The sequence below is a fragment of the Suncus etruscus genome, chromosome 3 (assembly GCF_024139225.1).
Source record: "Suncus etruscus isolate mSunEtr1 chromosome 3, mSunEtr1.pri.cur, whole genome shotgun sequence".
Lineage (NCBI taxonomy): Eukaryota > Metazoa > Chordata > Mammalia > Eulipotyphla > Soricidae > Suncus > Suncus etruscus.
In genome coordinates, this window is record NC_064850.1 from 105,760,097 (window position 1) to 105,776,435 (window position 16,339).

A 16,339-nucleotide genomic window follows, 5' to 3' on the forward strand; every position below is an offset into this window, starting at 1 on the left:
CGGCACGGCTCAGGATTTATTTAAACCTTGGGAAACTGGTTCAGGTCCAGGTTTGGCTTTGATCCTTTTCAGAAAAAAAAAAAAGAAAAAAAGAGAAAAAAGAAAAAAAAAAACTGGAGACACAGAAGAGGGCTCTAGGAAAAAAAAAGTTTTTTTGGATGGGATTATGTGGAAACTACCCTGCGATTCTCCGCTGCCAGAGCAGGCTCGGCAGAGCTTCCACCAACCCCGAGCTGCCTTCTTCCCCTGGCGGTGGTGAAAGAGAATCCCGAGTCGCAGCTTGCAAAGTGCCCGCGGTGAGTGCAAGCTCGCGCCCCAAGTCAGCCAAATGCTCCTCTTCGGGCTTCTCCTGCTGACATCTGCCCTGGCCGGCCAGAGACACGGGGCTCAGGCGGAGTCCAACCTGAGTAGTAAATTCCAGTTTTCCAGCAACAAGGAGCAGAACGGTGAGTCTTTCGCCAACCCCCCGCCAGTCCCCCACCCCCCCCCGGTCGGTTTGGAGGAGGATGTGTGTGTGTGTGTGTGTGTGTGTGTGTGTGTGTGTGTGTGTGTGTGTGTGTGTGTGTTCACGCTGATGTTGTGCATCGGGCTGGGATGTACACAGCAGCCCGCGAGGGGAAGGAATCCACGGTCTCGCTCGAGCCATGCAAATGCGCGCTGCGTTCATTGGCACGGACTTTTGGAGGTGAAATGTAGTTTGCAACTTTGGGGATCTGCCGCCGAGCTGGGGAGAGCAACTCAAGTGCCGCTGCCCAGCGCTGCTCAGAGGACATTCTGGGAAGGATTGTGAACGTCAGTTCAAACGTTTGCACACAGTGCAGGAGAACCTCTGGGTGCCAGAATGATACGTTAGAGGCATTCTCAAAAGAAAAACGAATCCTAGATGAATGAGCCCTGGCATGTTTGACTTGACTCGGAGGTTCTATTTTTTTGTTGTTTGTTTTAATTGGGTCGGGGGTGTTTCAGGAAACGTATCAGCCGCATTAATCGAAGCGCGCTAAGTGGAAAAGGCTTCAATTAGGCGGTAGGTAGGAAATACCGAGGTCAAGAGGCCTTGTGGACGTCTTTAGGAGGAATTGAAAAGTGTATTTTCTGGCGGCGCTCTCTTTCACCCCCACTCCCCCCCTCTTTTAATGTGCCTTTGTATTCTGAAGTCCTTACCTTTCTGGTTGGTGTGTTTTTATATGTGTTGGTGAATGACTGCTATGTTGTATGTGCTGGAAACGACTTAATCCTGCATAGGAAATGAGAATTACTTTCAGCTTTCAAGTGTACCTGAAATGTTTAGAAAACTCTCAGATGCAAGTTCCCTTGGGCTGGGATTGCAAAGAGCTGGAGAAAGGCTCCTTTCATAAAGCCAGGGCAGCTTCAGGGTGTGTAATTTGCTTAGCCTCTGAACCCCATATGATTTACATCATTCAATTTCTAAACTCTTTTTCTCTTGATCTACCATTATGAAGTCATTTTTGAGGATACTTTGTAAATAGAAATTTTATCCTGCTCATGAAACCACAATGTTAATGCAGGCCGTCTAAAATTGGAATATTAAACACCATGTTTACAAGTAGTGGCTCTTAAATGTTATTTGAAGTGAAATGTACATGTTTTTACTGCTTTGAATATCATCTACTTTGAATGCAAGAATGCAGTCACTTCATTAACCGGGCCAAATGAACACAGGAAGAACAAATGAACCTAGCAAATCAGAATGGTCTGTTGCTCTTTATTTTCAATCCCAGCAAGGTTCTCTTAATGTATTGGGGGAAGTTTCAAAGTTTCAACTTTGAGTGTAAACCCTCTAAGGTGTTCATCTTTAAGAAAGCACAGGACATCCTGGTCCTCCCCCGAAATAGAACAGAATCCCTGGGATTTTGTGGAGAGGAGGATTGGCTACATTTACCACAATCCAAGGTATCACGTTTATCAGCCTATATTTGAGTGGTTGCCTCTTACACTTGGTTAATGTGATGGCACATGGCACCTGCAGGCAGCTTGAGCTGCTGATCAAAGGGCAGTGGAGGAATCTATCTCTAATCACAGGAGCTGCAGAGGACTGAGGAAAAGTGATCAAAGGAGCTACAGCACCAGCTGTACCCTGGCAGGAAACAGATCAGACCAAGCTTTGTTCTTTCTCATGTAAAATAAATGTCCAGCTCAAAATATGGCTTCTTTCTAGACAAGAATCTCCAAAATGACCACGTGTAACACCCCTGGCTTCTGGTTTCTGCTTTTGATTGTGCCCTTCCCCTATCATTTCTCCTGCTGCTTGGAGCTGGCAGCTGTCCTTTTCCTGATTTCTTTGGCTGCTTTTGCCTCTCATTGTCCTTTCCTTGTCACACGTTTTGTAAACCAAATACCATCATCACTTTGTAATGGGTCCCAGAGCTCTCATGCAGCCATTGGCCACTTAACCAAGTAGAGGTGAGTTCATTAAGCCAGGCCACACACAGACACACATTCTATTGCCATCAGACGCTGGGCCCCTTTCCATTCCTAAATGCATGATGCTAAAAATAAGCTGGTTGTTTCCTAATCTGTGGTCAGAGCATTGGACTATGTTTAGCTCTTGGGAGGGTTGGCTGTAGGAAGTAACTAGAGGTAGAGGAGAACTACAACTCACCTTGTAGCTTTTCAGCTAAAGAGATCTGGGACTGGCCAGCACTAGAGGGCGATCGAGAGCTATTTTCCTGCACATGCTCAGGTTGTTGTTTCTCCGGGAGGGTTCCAAGGTTTGATGCTCTGGGTAGGTAGTGCTCAAGAAGACCCGGCTGGAATGTGAACACGTTTCCTCAAGTTTTGCTTTATTTTCTTAAAAAAAGTTTTTTTTTTTTTAGATTTTTATTCCCTTCTGTGGGTACGTAACTTGAGTCAGAATGAATTTTTGATAGACTGTCTAATTCTGCAAAACTAAACAATACATATGTCATTAGCCTAGTTGCGCAATGCTTCATTTAGAGGAAACATCTTCTAAGTATTCTGTATAAATTGTCGACATTGTGACTGTAGAACAAGCTCTCTCTTGCCTCTGAGCTTCCTCCCCCAAACCTCTCTCCTAAAGTATTCATTCCAAAATTGTGTTGACGCTTATCAAATCCCCAGTCCCACTTTGTTTCAATATTAACTTGATGTCTCAAGAGGTGTCATTAATGGAAATTTAGCACAATAGCCAACATTTGTTTCTAGGGATGAGTGCTGATTGTTATTAGTGTCCTGCTTTTGAATTAATACTATATTTTCTATTCCTGCCACATACTATAAGAATAACATTATCTTCCAGGTTGATAAATTAGCTTTGTGTCCTTGATTCTTAACCTGGCTTCTAATCCTGAAGGCTCACATAGGATCTAATGGTCTACAGATTTCATTTACAGAAGGAGATAAAAGTTCAGAATATGACTTACACAGGGCTTCTGGCCCCAGCTTTTTGTGCAGAGGCAAAAATACTGCTAACTGTATGCACTTGTTTTAGAGAAGGCTGCCATGAAATGAAGCCAGCAATTCCTGGGATGATGCTTCTGAATTAGAGCTGTAGCAATCATGAACACCATATCCAAAATGCAGTCAATCCTACCCATTCTTACTTTCTCAGTTGTTAATAGCGCAAAGAGTTACTTGTCACAAGTTGATGGATGAAGGTTTAAAATTTTAAGGAGATGAAGATGCCTCTTTAGCTGTTTTCATTTCCTTTGGTCATTTATGTAGATAAATGGAATATGCTTTTGGAAGCTAAGTTGGTGGAGTTCATGAACATCACTTAAGATACATTCTCTTTTCTGTGAGGATGTTTGTGGCAGATGGGGCTGTGAATAATGCCTATCTGAGTACATGGGTCTAGTATCTGGAGACTGTCTTGACTCATCATCCCAGTGGGGTTTCTTTTGTGACCACCTGATTCCAGCTAAACTGCCTTTGTCCTTTCTCCAACCTTTTCAGGTGGTCTCTGCAAAGTTCTATTTCAATCCTCAGATCTTGGCTGGTGTCACTAAGTAAACAGACCTGACTGAGGACTAAAGGGACTTTCCTCTGAATGCGTCTCTAAGTTAGAGTGCATGACCTTTGTGACATATATTTTGGTTCTTTATAGACATTTTTTTCTTTTAAACTTCCTCTTAGTTCTCTGCTCTGAGATGGTTGAGGAAGTTGAAGAAAAGTGTCATTATGTAATGATGAATATTGTTTTTCACAAAAGGTGATGAAAAGCCCCAATCTGATGTAGGGTAACTCCCCTCCAACATTCTTATCATCTATGTTTAATCTACATTCAGTACTTTGTATTGACCCCCAAAAGGCTTCACCAAATAAGTACACAGATCTTTAGGAAGCTTCAAGGACCAATAGTTAAACTGTTGAGTTCCTTGCACAATGATCTAGTAGCATGTTTTTTTTTTATTTCTTACTTTTTTTTTTTTTTGATCAAGCTCTCAGGTGTCAGCATTTTAGCTTTGTCCCCTCCTGTTTCTTCCTTTCTGAGTCTTTTCTTAATGTATCTACTTTATATTACTTGCTGCCATATTGCTTGGAGTGCTTAAGCCCATTTTTATCTACAACATGCCCTGTGGATTAGAATTAGACTTCTGAAGAGAATATTATATGCTAAATAAGTAATACGTCAGTGTGTGGATGCAATCCTGTCCTTTGTCTTGCCTTCCCACACTCCCACCAACTTTTCCAGAACTCCACATTTTCATTCCTAGCTTCTGTTTGTTTGAGCCACAATGGTAGGTGTTGGAATCTAAATTCTTTCATCCACCTAGTTTAATTTGGATGTTTCTGATAGTTTTGTTTACAAAGCATGATTCAGAACCAGAGTATTGGTATAGAGTCCTCTATAATTTCTATGGAACTCATTTTTAACGTAGTCCCTGTCTATTCATTTTCCACACCACTGCCTCTGTGACTTGTTTTGTTTTCAAATCTCCTTTTCTTGTCTTCTGAGTACATCTTTGATCTTTGATTTGGAGATGGTATTCACCAGGACTACTCAGTTAAACTGAGCTATGTGGAGGCTGGGAAGGGACCAGCTCAACTTTGCCCAGACAAAGCAAATATGATCTGGGAGTTAGAGGGTTAATGTGGGGTGCATCAGGGACAGCAGGCCACCTTTCTGATTGATTGATCAATAAGAGTGTGTCTTTAAACATCCTGACACTTGGAGATTCAGGCCATTTAGCTCTTCTTGGTGTTAGGACTCATAAACTTCCACAATCCTCTGAAGCCTCTTTCTTAAAGTTCTCTCTCTCACTCTCTCTCTTTCTTTCCCTCTTTCTCATTTTAGCTCTTGCTCCCAGAGAGATAGTAGACAAGAGGAAAGTACCACTTGCCACTCAGGGTTGTTTCTTACAGGTTTCTTCTTTTTTTCTGACAAATACCAGCCAGCTGCTTTGATTGCAGGTGCCATTTTCTCTTCTAGAGGAATGTCTTTTCCAGTCATTGAGTCTAAATTAGCCGTTACCATACTGAGGTTAATTATTACCATAGTATCGATTTCTTTTTGACAGTTTCCCCTTGTTAATTAGTTCATAACTTTGTTAGACACCTACCCCAGCAACTACCTCCATGAGAGCCTGGACCTTGTGTGCCTATTGAGCTGTGGGAGCATCAGAGTTCACAATGGTGCTCAGACTCTGTGTGTGTGTGTGTGTGTGTGTGTGTGTGTGTGTGTGAGTGAGAGAGAGAGAGAGAAAGAGAAAGAGAGAGACAGATAGACAGAGAGACAGAGACAGAGAAACATAGAGACAGAGAGACAGAAAGAGACAGAGAGAAACAGAGAGACAGAGATAGACAGAAACAGAGAGATTTACCATTTGACTAATTTGTTTCATGGTTCTGGACGTAGTCCTTTACCTATGGTGTTATCTAAAAGCCCATCTTTAAAACTGTCTTTTGTTGTCTTGGAATACCCATATTTTCTGAAATTATTCCAGAAGAAACTAAACTTGTTCATTTTAACTGGCTGTGGTTGGATATCTCACTGCCTTTACAATATAGGCAAGTGTAGCTTTTGACCAGTGGAATAGGAACAAAACAAGGTGTCAATTTCCTGGAACTGATGTTAGTTACTTTTTCACAAATGCCAGAACTGTTCCACACTTGGATTCCCTTTAGATAGGGTGTTGTGTCATTTCCATCAAGGTCTATTACGAATAGCCGAGTTCTGAATACTGTTGTGCCTCCAAAATCAGCACGCTTGCCTCTTCTGCTTTCTGCTCATGGCTAACTTCTAGCACAGTCTAGACAGGAGCAATAAATACTGTGTGTAGAGTGTTAGCACTAGAAGTATCCCATGAGCCTCTCCTCACCAATGTGTGAAGTGTGCCTGAGAGAGCCAAAGGTTCTTTCAAGGTCATTGTGGAGTGCTGCAGTTTTGAATTGCTCCAGTTGTGATGTATTTGCCATATGGAGGAACCAATTAGTCAAACGGAATTTTAGTTTTCAAATGCCACTGCAGGGATCCAGAAAGCTAGTACTGACATGAAAGGTGCTTATCTGGCAGATGGCCAAACCTGATTTGATCCCTGCACCAAAGACAGTCTGCCACCAGGAATGGTCCCCGAGCACAGAACTGGGAGTAAGTCCTGAGCACCACCAAGTGTTGCCCCCAACCCAAACCAGACGAAAAAATAAATTAAAAATCTAATGCATTATTTAAAAGCCCCAAAGTACATCTTTATCATTCTAAAGGGCTGCATGCTTTGCAGGGGAAGTGATGCGAAAATTTTTCCTTGGGACTAAAATACTGCTTAAGATAATAGGAAGGGAAACAATGCCAGGTGACCACATTATTTAAAGATGACCAAAACCTCAATGATTATAATTTTTCTTTTATAATTTTTGTTTATTTATTTTTGGTTTTTGTCTACATGTGGTGGCACTCAAAGGTTACTTTCAACTTTGCACTTAGAAATTACTCCTTGAATGCTCTGGGGACCATATGGGATGCTGGGGATCAAACCTGGGTTGGCTGCTTGCAAGACAAGTGCCCTACCCACAGTGCTATTGCCCAGCCTCATGGATTATAATTTTCTGGTCAGGATAGAAACCATTTTGCTAAATAATGTGAAACCTGACCTTGAAAACGATTACTAGTGCCAGTTGGGATATTATTGAAGATAGTGTCCAGGTCTGGGAAACTGCCAATGCTTCTTTTAGTGTTTTGGCTTATTAACAAAAATGAGATTAATTGACATTAGAATGATTGCCTTTGCTTCAAAACCTTTCACTATGGCTGTTTATAAGACCTATGATTTTGAAAATTTTCTTAAGGAGGCTATGTCTATACTATAAGTATTATAGAAATTAGTAAATGAATGTGTTTTAATGAACTTTAGAAAGCACAGCCTATCACTCTTTTCAAGTAGATTTAATGCACAATATTAAATTTTGCTTATCCTCTATAATATTCTATATAAAATATTGCAGGGAACATAGAATATTCTATATATATATTCATATTCTATAGATATGCACTTGTATAGAATATAGAATATACATAGAATCTATATAGCATATAGGATATTCTATAGACATATTCCAGTTTTTTTATCTTAAAAACAAAAGCATTAGACAATAAATTCATAGCAATGGACGTGATTCATGTACTCAATGCAGGATTCACTGACATGTGTGTGTTTGTGTGTGTATTTGGGGAATTTTTTAATGTGAGAACAAAAGGAGCTGAGCTTTAGTAAAACACCATCATGCCAACTATGCTTTTCATGAAAGCCAATGACTAAGAATGATATTTTTGGTATCATTACCTCATTTTGTGTTTGCATTCTTGAGGACACATTTGATATGAAGTGTCGACAATTTTATTTCTTATCAGACTTCACAGTACACCTCACACACCACCTTCCTGCCTCTGGGAACTGGCCGCCCAGCTCCCCCAAAACAAACCTTCTTTATTAATTTTGTTCTCTTGGTTATAGGCTTAACTTCTCTTTTGTTTTCAAACTCTGATTTCTTTGAGCTACTGACCTTTTGGTTATTGGCATTCTTCCAATGAGGTGTGGCTTAGGATGGTTCCTGGGCTCTATAGGCAAAAGCCAGGGGGCATCTGTTCTTGGACAGAAACCAACATCCACAAACATAAAACACATGCATAGGAAGTGCAAAGTTGTGAGTTTGCAAGGTGACAATTCTCTCTATGAACTGGGGTGGGACTAGTGAGGAGTGCCCAGAGGATTCAAAAAGTCTTGGGGTAATTGGTAGGAGGGTGATTGGCTGAGTCTCAATGACTGTTCGTGGGTGTCCAGGTCTGTAATGTTTCTTTAATGAATCTCTAAGACAACCTGTTAGTTGCCAAGGTTGAACCCAATGTTTGCCGACAGTAGTTTATCTTTATCACCTTTCTGTGCTATAGAATGAAAATATCTTAGTGTCACTGACTCAGCAGCTTAGCTATGGTCCCATAAGCAATGGACAAAATGACCAAGGTCCAGAGTCTAGGTCCAGTCTCGGACTCACGTGCCTGTTGGAGGGGTTACATGGTCTAGTGTTTTCTCAGAACTTTAGTTTTGGTCAGCAAATATTAATGGAGCCTCTTGCACTTTCCTAAGATCAGTCCTGAGTGCCTGGTCCATGGAGAACAAGGTGCAGGCGCTGCCCCAGGGAAACAGTTCTAAGCAGACTGGCAGCTCATTCTTTCAAATCACGGGCCATTAGTTCTGGGCTCCGAGTGCTCTGGTAACACTGTTTGCTTTCTTTCCCTTCAGAAATCCTTCATGGAGTCGTTGCACTGTTGAATCTTCCTAGAAAAGTCTCACAAGAAGCAAAGTTCCCACAGAGGAGGTGGCAAGTTGGGAAGTGGGTAATAGAGGCAGAGGGAGGAGCCAACACTGCAGATAGGAGGCATAGAAAAAAGCATGTAATAATGACCAATGCCAGGGGTAGGCAGGATTTATGTTGAGTCTGAGCAGAGGTAGAACAGTGTTGGATAGGATTCTGTCTGCAGATGGCTTGATGTTTTTGCAGCTCTGACAGCATCTGCAGTGAACCCACAAGAAAGCTCTAGTGTGATCATAGTTCACAGTGTCGACTTGGAATTTCATCCAGGTCCTTAGCCCTGCTGGGGAGTTTTGAGCTCCTTAGAAGGGCAGGCTGCTTGGCCTTGGCCCCACTCAAGTCAGCTGAGCCTGTGTCTACACTGCACCCTGGCCTTCTTGCTGTAAACAAAGAGCTGGTTTCATACTTCATTCACAAAATGGACTGCATGCAGAATGAGGTTTGGGTGCAGGCTCAAGGGATGTGATAAAAATGAGGCAGCGCCTATCGCATTGAAATAGTGTCAGGAATTTTCACATTTGCAGAGAATCCAAGAAAAGTTCCTTCCCAAGTTTTTGGGAAGGGCTTTCACAGGTTGTGGGTTGTGGAAGTTTCTCTGCATCAAGCAGCATCAGCTGTGCTCTAGCAGGCTCCCTTGTTCCCCTGCCCTTCATCTACTGTGGAGTGTGAGCCTGATGGCATGCTACTTTTTTTTTTTTTGGGGGGGGGGGAAGCTGTGCTATTTGCATTCTAGGAAAGCCTTGTTCCTGAGCAGCTACTATTTTAGGCTTGGGGTGTTTGCAAGAAGGAAAGAGATTTGGTGTTCAAATATGCCCAGCTGGCCTCTGCACCTGCCTTTTGAGTCACTACACAGATCAGAAGCTCTTAACAACAGAAGTTGGACTTACGCGCAGTACTTATGTTATGTTGTTCCCGGCAGACATTTTCTCTGGGTATTTATAAAGACATCTGTCTGTGAAAGAGCCATAGTATTTATCTTATTTTTTCTTTTCCGCCAGAGGAATAAATCACAGCCTATTTTGCAGCACTAGTGCAGTATGCACACATTCATAGTCTGAGGTGATTAGATATGCAAATTGAGAGTCATTAAAGCATTATCATTTCTTTTTCTCTGGCAGCAGGCAGTGTTTAAAATCAGTGAACTCCGAAAGAGCAGTTGCTTCAAATGTGGTTGATATGTGAACAAATGAGAAGAAAGAAGTATGAGTTCCTTCCTTCCTGGAAATTTCTTAATGGGTTCAGTTGAATGAAAAAGAAAGGAAAGAAAGGGGTGTTGGTGGGGGAGACAGATTGAAGTTTTCCTCTCTGATTTGTGGTCCTTTAAATCCCAGGCTTGGAGCATTTTTTTTTCCTTTAAGACCACAGGAAAACAACATCCCTTTCAGCATTTTTTTGGGCCACACCCAGTGACACTCAGGGGTTACTCCTGGCTATGCGCTCAGAAACCAGCTCCTGGCCTGGGGGACCATATGGGACTCCGGGGGAATCGAACAGTGGTTCGTCCTAGGCTAGAGCTGGCAAGGCAGACATCTTACTGCTTGCGCCACAGGTCTGTACCCCCCCCCCACCCCAGCCCCTTCAGCATTTTCAATTAGCTCTATGGAAATAAAGTAGGGACTTGTTCTTACTAGAGTGTGACTTGCTATTAGTTTCCATTCCCGGGACATATGTGAACAGTATGAAAGCAAGAGAAAAAGTGAGAGATGATTGATATGAAAAGCAGGAATCAGCACTTTCAGAGCCAGAGATGTGTTGCCTGGAGGTAAAGTTCTCTTGAGCTTGGAATTGGAAGTGGCAGTATATATACTGAGGTCCTGCACCTTGAATAAGCTCTCCCCCACCTTTTGGATCTGTGCTGTTTGTTACCCACTTTCCTTATCCTTTGTTTTGCATCCCTCCAAATTTTTCTGCGATCTCTGTACAAATGAATTGGTTCTCTGATCTCTGAGACTAGCCTTTTTACAATGTTAGGGTCCTTGTAGCTTCAGAAGCACTTTAATATGCATCATTGACAAAGCTGATGGCTTCAGCTGCATTTTTATTTTGTATAGGTGCAAAAAGGGCTGCTGCTAGAAAAATCAGCAGTCATAAAATAGCAGGTGCCTCCTAGGTCAAAAAATTTCTTTGGGATATTGAGAAATATCGAGAGATTCTAGATCACCTGGTGGGTAGATGTTAATCATGAAAAAAGTGGTTTTAATCTTCATTTTCTGGAGTAGATTAGTAGGCTTGGACTTTAGAGGCATAGTTAAGGAAATTTCAGGGATTAAATAATCTTCATGTTTATTTAAAATTAAAAGGAGGGTTTTTCTTCTTGGTAGAAAAATATATCTTTAATCTGTACATAACATTTAATAGGCATCAGTTGGGCACCCTATTAAACTAACTGCTTTAAAATGGTTTCCTTTTAGAAGGAACATTTACATCCTAGGAAATCAATTAGAGTGCCTGGATTTCACATTTTCCTTGCAGTCTTTATTCACAGTAATTTCTGAGTGACCAACCTACCATAACAAAACACTCAGAGGTGCAAATCTTCTGGAAGAAGTGCAAATGCCACACTTTGACTTGGAAAACTGGAAAAATGGGACTAATTTAATATATCTACTGAAATATTAAAACTGCATAAAGCACAGGAAATAGTTTTGGTGTGTGGGAATGTGTGGTGTTTCCAAACTACAAACATTGTTTTGAAAATTTCCCCGGTAGTGGTGAATTATATGAGACCACGTCCATCTAAGGAGAGCTTGTTTTACTGGTTTGAGGTTCTGGGGCTCATTCAAACACTCTTAAACAAAATAAAGGGAATGGATGTAATAACTTCTTTATGGAAAGGCCATAAAAAGGTGCAGTGCCATGTAAACAAATTGGGTCATTTAAAGATGTTTAAGTGATAGATTTGCAGTCCAAATTCAGGGTTCAGATTATGTTTTATAGTTTTGTGATCATGTTCTATCTTGAAAACAGATTTAAACTGCGTGTTTATTTGTTTGTCACTCTGTAGTGGATGCTCATTATTGCTATTTCATACTGCAGTTTGAAAACATACTTCAACTTTTGGGCATTTACACATCTTAAGTTTGTCCAACTTTGGAAAAATGGCTGGAAACCATGTGTAAAAAGTTGAATGGACCTGATTTTAGGTAGCCCTGGGTTTTGTTCAAGACAAATAAGATGATTGAAATTGAAATTTTCCTTCTGGGCTCAGGCATGTCTAAACTAATTGTAGAATAATTGTTTTGGATTATAAAGGGTAGACTTATAACTACAACTATGAAAAGTAGAAATCCACATCAGTTATGATTTACTGTGACTGTAACTCTGCCAGTCTTGTAATAAAACCGCTCTTATAACCAACCTACTGTGACATTCATTTGTCTTATTTGAGGCATAGGTAAAAAGCCCTAGCTCCAGTTGTCTGACTTGAAAGCCACTTTATTGCATTAGGATATTAATTTACTTCCTCTGAAAGTGGTATGAGGGTTCTGCCAGAACAGCCCCATAAAGGGGAGGTAGATGAGTAGGAATATTAGAATGTGTGGCCTTGCACATTGGAGTTGATGACTGGTGGTATTGGCAGCCAGAAATAAATTTGGAAATTGAAGTGAAGAAAGGAAACGAAATAATTTCAATGTTGATACCATAACATTTATTCAATCTGTAACTGCTCGCAATGAGGGTTGGCTCCCTTGGTCCTAAAGGAAGTGGATTGTGTAAGAAACCCTCAGTAAAAAGTCAATGAGCCTTTCTAAGTTTTAAATACTGATGGCATCATACCATATTGGCAACTTTTAAGTGTGACTGCTGGAAGTTTGGCAGCGGAAATAGCTGCTCCAGCTCCACAGGCCTAAAAACAAGGGACAATGGTGCATATTATAGTTTCACATTCTCTGTAATGTGTGACTTACTATCCCCCTCTTTTTTGTTTCTTAATGAATAATTTAGGGTTATATGGCCTTAGGTCTGAAAAATTCAAGATCTCCCTATATACACTAGATTCAGTGTGATTTGGAAACCAATTGACCTCATTCTGCTTTAGCCACCTATTTACCCCTGTTGTATCATGCAGTGCTCCAAGAGTTGAGATGTAGAAAGTGAATACCACAACAAAGTGTAAACCCCAGGACCTACATCAAACACTGAAGCTTTGTGGAAGAGGTAAAGTTGAGTTAGGATTACTTGGTGCCTTCATTTACCAGTGCATCAAGGAGGAGCTAAAATGTATAGTTGACAGTAATCCAGGATGTAGTAGAATATGTTCCAGTAAGTCAGTGAAAGGCATGATTATTTATAATAGAGCAATTAGAATAGATGTGCAGAACTTGTAGAGCAAAGACACCTGAAACTATTTCTTTTCTTATCTTTTCTTTTGTGTGTGTGTGTGTATGTGTGTGTTTCTGGGCCACACCCAGTGGCAGTCAGAGGTTACTCCTAGCTCTGTGCTCAGAAATTGCATCTGACAGACTCAGAGGACCATATGGATGCTGGGATTCGAACCTGGGTCCATCTGGAGATGGCTGTATGCAAGGCAAAAGCCCTACCTCTGTTATCATTCTGCCTCCCCTTTTATAAAGTTGAACAATTTCTAAACATGTAGATCAAGAGTATGATAAAGTAGGTTTTAGGAGATTAGAAAATGGTGAGCAGAGTACAGTGGTAAATGTTGGCATACTTAATATATATTTTGTCATGATGAGGACTCAAGAATAGTTTCACAAGGCCAGTGATTAAAGATAGGAAGCTGATAAGGGAAACATGAATGTCGTGATTCTTCTTACTTTATCATGGACTTCATCATTGGCCCTCCCAGCCCACCAGTTCAGGCAGGAAGATTAGAATCAGAACTTGTTCTTCTTGGTGTTGAGTAGAATGAAGATTGCTAAAAAACTGGTAAAGTAAGTTGAAGGAAAAGGAACTCCTACATTTGTGGGCCGAATCATGAAGAGGAAGCAGCGAGGGAAAGGAAAAAATGGAGAAAAAAGAGAGGATGGTGTGTGTGTATGTGTTTGTGTGTATGTGTGTGTGTTTGTGTGTTTACAGAGAGAGAGAGACAGAGACTGGGACAGAGACTGAGACAGAGAGGCAGAGAGACAGACATAGACAGATGCAGAGATGGACTCAGAATAAGGTGCTTGAAGACAGAAGAAGGTTCCAAGTAAGAAGAGAGAGAAAAAAAAAACTTTCAAGGAAATAGGTCTATTGTATAAAATGCAAAACAGATTCAAGAAAATGAGGACAATAGAAAAACAGTCTTAATTTCAATAGTGTTTCCAAACCCCAAACCCAAAGAACCCATCTTGGTAATGAGAAGTATAAAGGATAGAAGGATGCATATGTGAGAGGAGAGAGGAAGGGAGTAAGGGAAGGAGAGAGAGAGAAAAAGAGAAGAGAGAAAGCAGAGATAAAAGGGAGAGAGCGAGAGAGAAAGAGAGGAGAGTAGGCATGAGAGAAATGTTTTTGTTTTCTAAACTTGGAGCCATCCAGTTCACAGGTGAAATGACATCTAATTGCTGTAATCAAAGGTAAGCCTATCTGATAGAGTAGTAGTAGTACGTTGGTGAGTAGGTAACCTGGGGGATGATATTTGACAGTGACAAAGGAGAGGAGACACAGGAGTAGACATGGGACCAGACACAAGAGCAGAGGTCCCTGCTGGAGCAGCAGGGCTTGGAAGTCTTCTGTAACCATGACGGACATCCTACAGAGACTTGGACTGTAAGGGGCAAAATCGGATTCTTGCTTGGTCAGTGTCTTGAGCAATATTTTGCAAAATGAGCAGTTCTACCTTTTGTGAGAGTACTGTAACACTGTGCCATTGTGTGTGTGTGGGGAGAAGGGCTTTCTGTTTGTGGATTTTAAAAAGGTAGATTTCTAGGGGCCACTGTGATTGTTTTTTCCTGAAAGGAAGACAGTAGGCGCCAAATGAAGTTGGGAATTTCTGATCTAGAGGGATAATAACATACTAAGTGTTGAGTGATGGAGATGGATGGGCTTTATAGGCAGATTCACTGAAAACAGCTGCAGAGATGATGATAAATGGGAGAGCAAGCAAGAGTTTAGGAGAAGGGAGTGATCGATGGGAAGACGTATATGAAACTCTAAATCAGACTCAGCAAGGACTTTTGTTCTAAATTTTAAGAAGTGGAGAAAATTTAAACAAGAACATGGAATGACCGCTCGAATGACCTTTATTTGCCTGGCGCTGATGTCTTTCAAAGGATATCTTCAGAAATCATCAAGGGTTATAAAGTTTTTGCAGGTATCTGAGTTTTCCATCAGGGAAGCTCTAACAACATGTGCAAGCCCTACAGGATTATGTTTTTCTAGGTGCAAGTACAAGTTTTGGCAGTTATTTGCTCAGAAGAAATAGAACTCAGTATGCATGGTGCATACTCTCCAAAGACTATGTCATAACATTTGCTCCTGTTATGTGGAATCTTTTATGTTCTTACAATCATTGGCAACAATGTGTACATGATTTTCTTTTCTGAATAACCAGGCCCTTTGGGACCATGATAAAATGTAATATTAATTTAGTTGATCCTGACCGGGGGGGGGGGGGAACCTTTCTTTTTACTATGTTAAATATCCTTGCAACACTGTGGTCATTTCATTTGTCTCTTGAGATAGAGTTCTAGAATGACTTCATACATAAACACTTTGATGATTTAGAAATAAACCTGTTCAGTCCTTGTGGATAATTATAACTCCTTGGACTTCATGGTCTGACCTGTTTGTGTGTGGGAGGCCACAAGTAAAAGGAGGTGTTACCCAAGGGTGCCAGGACCCTTGATAGTGTCCGAGGAGTTCACCATTCATGGAATAGATTCTGGCCAGTTTGCTTGAAAACATTTTGCAGGCAGTTATACATCTTTTTAAAGAATTCTCTATTTCTTCTCATCAGGGTTGTTTTTGTAGTACTAAGTCTGATAATGCAACTGAAAAATAATTGGTATTTGCTTCTCAACTGTGAAGCTTATATTTTTGGCAAATAATCCCCAAATTATTGTCAAGATAATGAACGGATAATAGTATTTCTGTCTACAGTGACATTCTTTACATTTATAATTTCTGCATCTAAGCTGTGGGACAGTGTCCTTATTGTTCTTTCTGTAGCCCCAATTTCTCTTATGCCATCCCTGTGCAATCAGTTGTACGTAGGAGGTTGATACCATATATCCAGTTCTGCTTAGATTTAGTACACAGCAGATGACCTGCAGATTTCATTCCATAATAGATTCTACCTCTAGGTAGGGCTAGAGAGTATGCTTCTTAGTAGACTCCCAGTTGGTACTGATGTAACTGCACTGAAGACCAAAGTGAGTAATCAGGGTATGCTTACTCTAGTGTTGCCAGGGTTCATTTTGATGACTAATTTATCTTTCCAATAGAAAAATGTGCACAATGTTAGTCTTTGTTTACCCAATGACATTGCTCTTGCCTTGGATTTAACCTAGACATCAGTTTAGTTTCAAGCATTAGCTGCCTTGTATTCTAGTTCCTGAAACACATCCTGAAAATAGACAGGCCAAATGCAGTCCTTATTGTTGACAAA

The 16,339-nt window shown here is 40.9% G+C and overlaps 1 protein-coding gene across 1 annotated transcript in view; it reads left to right on the plus strand.

The window, feature by feature from the left end:
• Nucleotides 1-215: 215 nt before the first annotated feature.
• The window catches only part of PDGFC (platelet derived growth factor C), a 218,649-nt gene continuing 202,525 nt past the window's right edge, over nucleotides 216-16,339 (plus strand). The window contains exon 1 of the mRNA XM_049769629.1: nucleotides 216-446. Within this exon, the coding sequence (XP_049625586.1) occupies nucleotides 329-446 (118 nt within the window). The 5' untranslated portion in view covers nucleotides 216-328. The remainder of the gene's footprint in view (nucleotides 447-16,339) is intronic.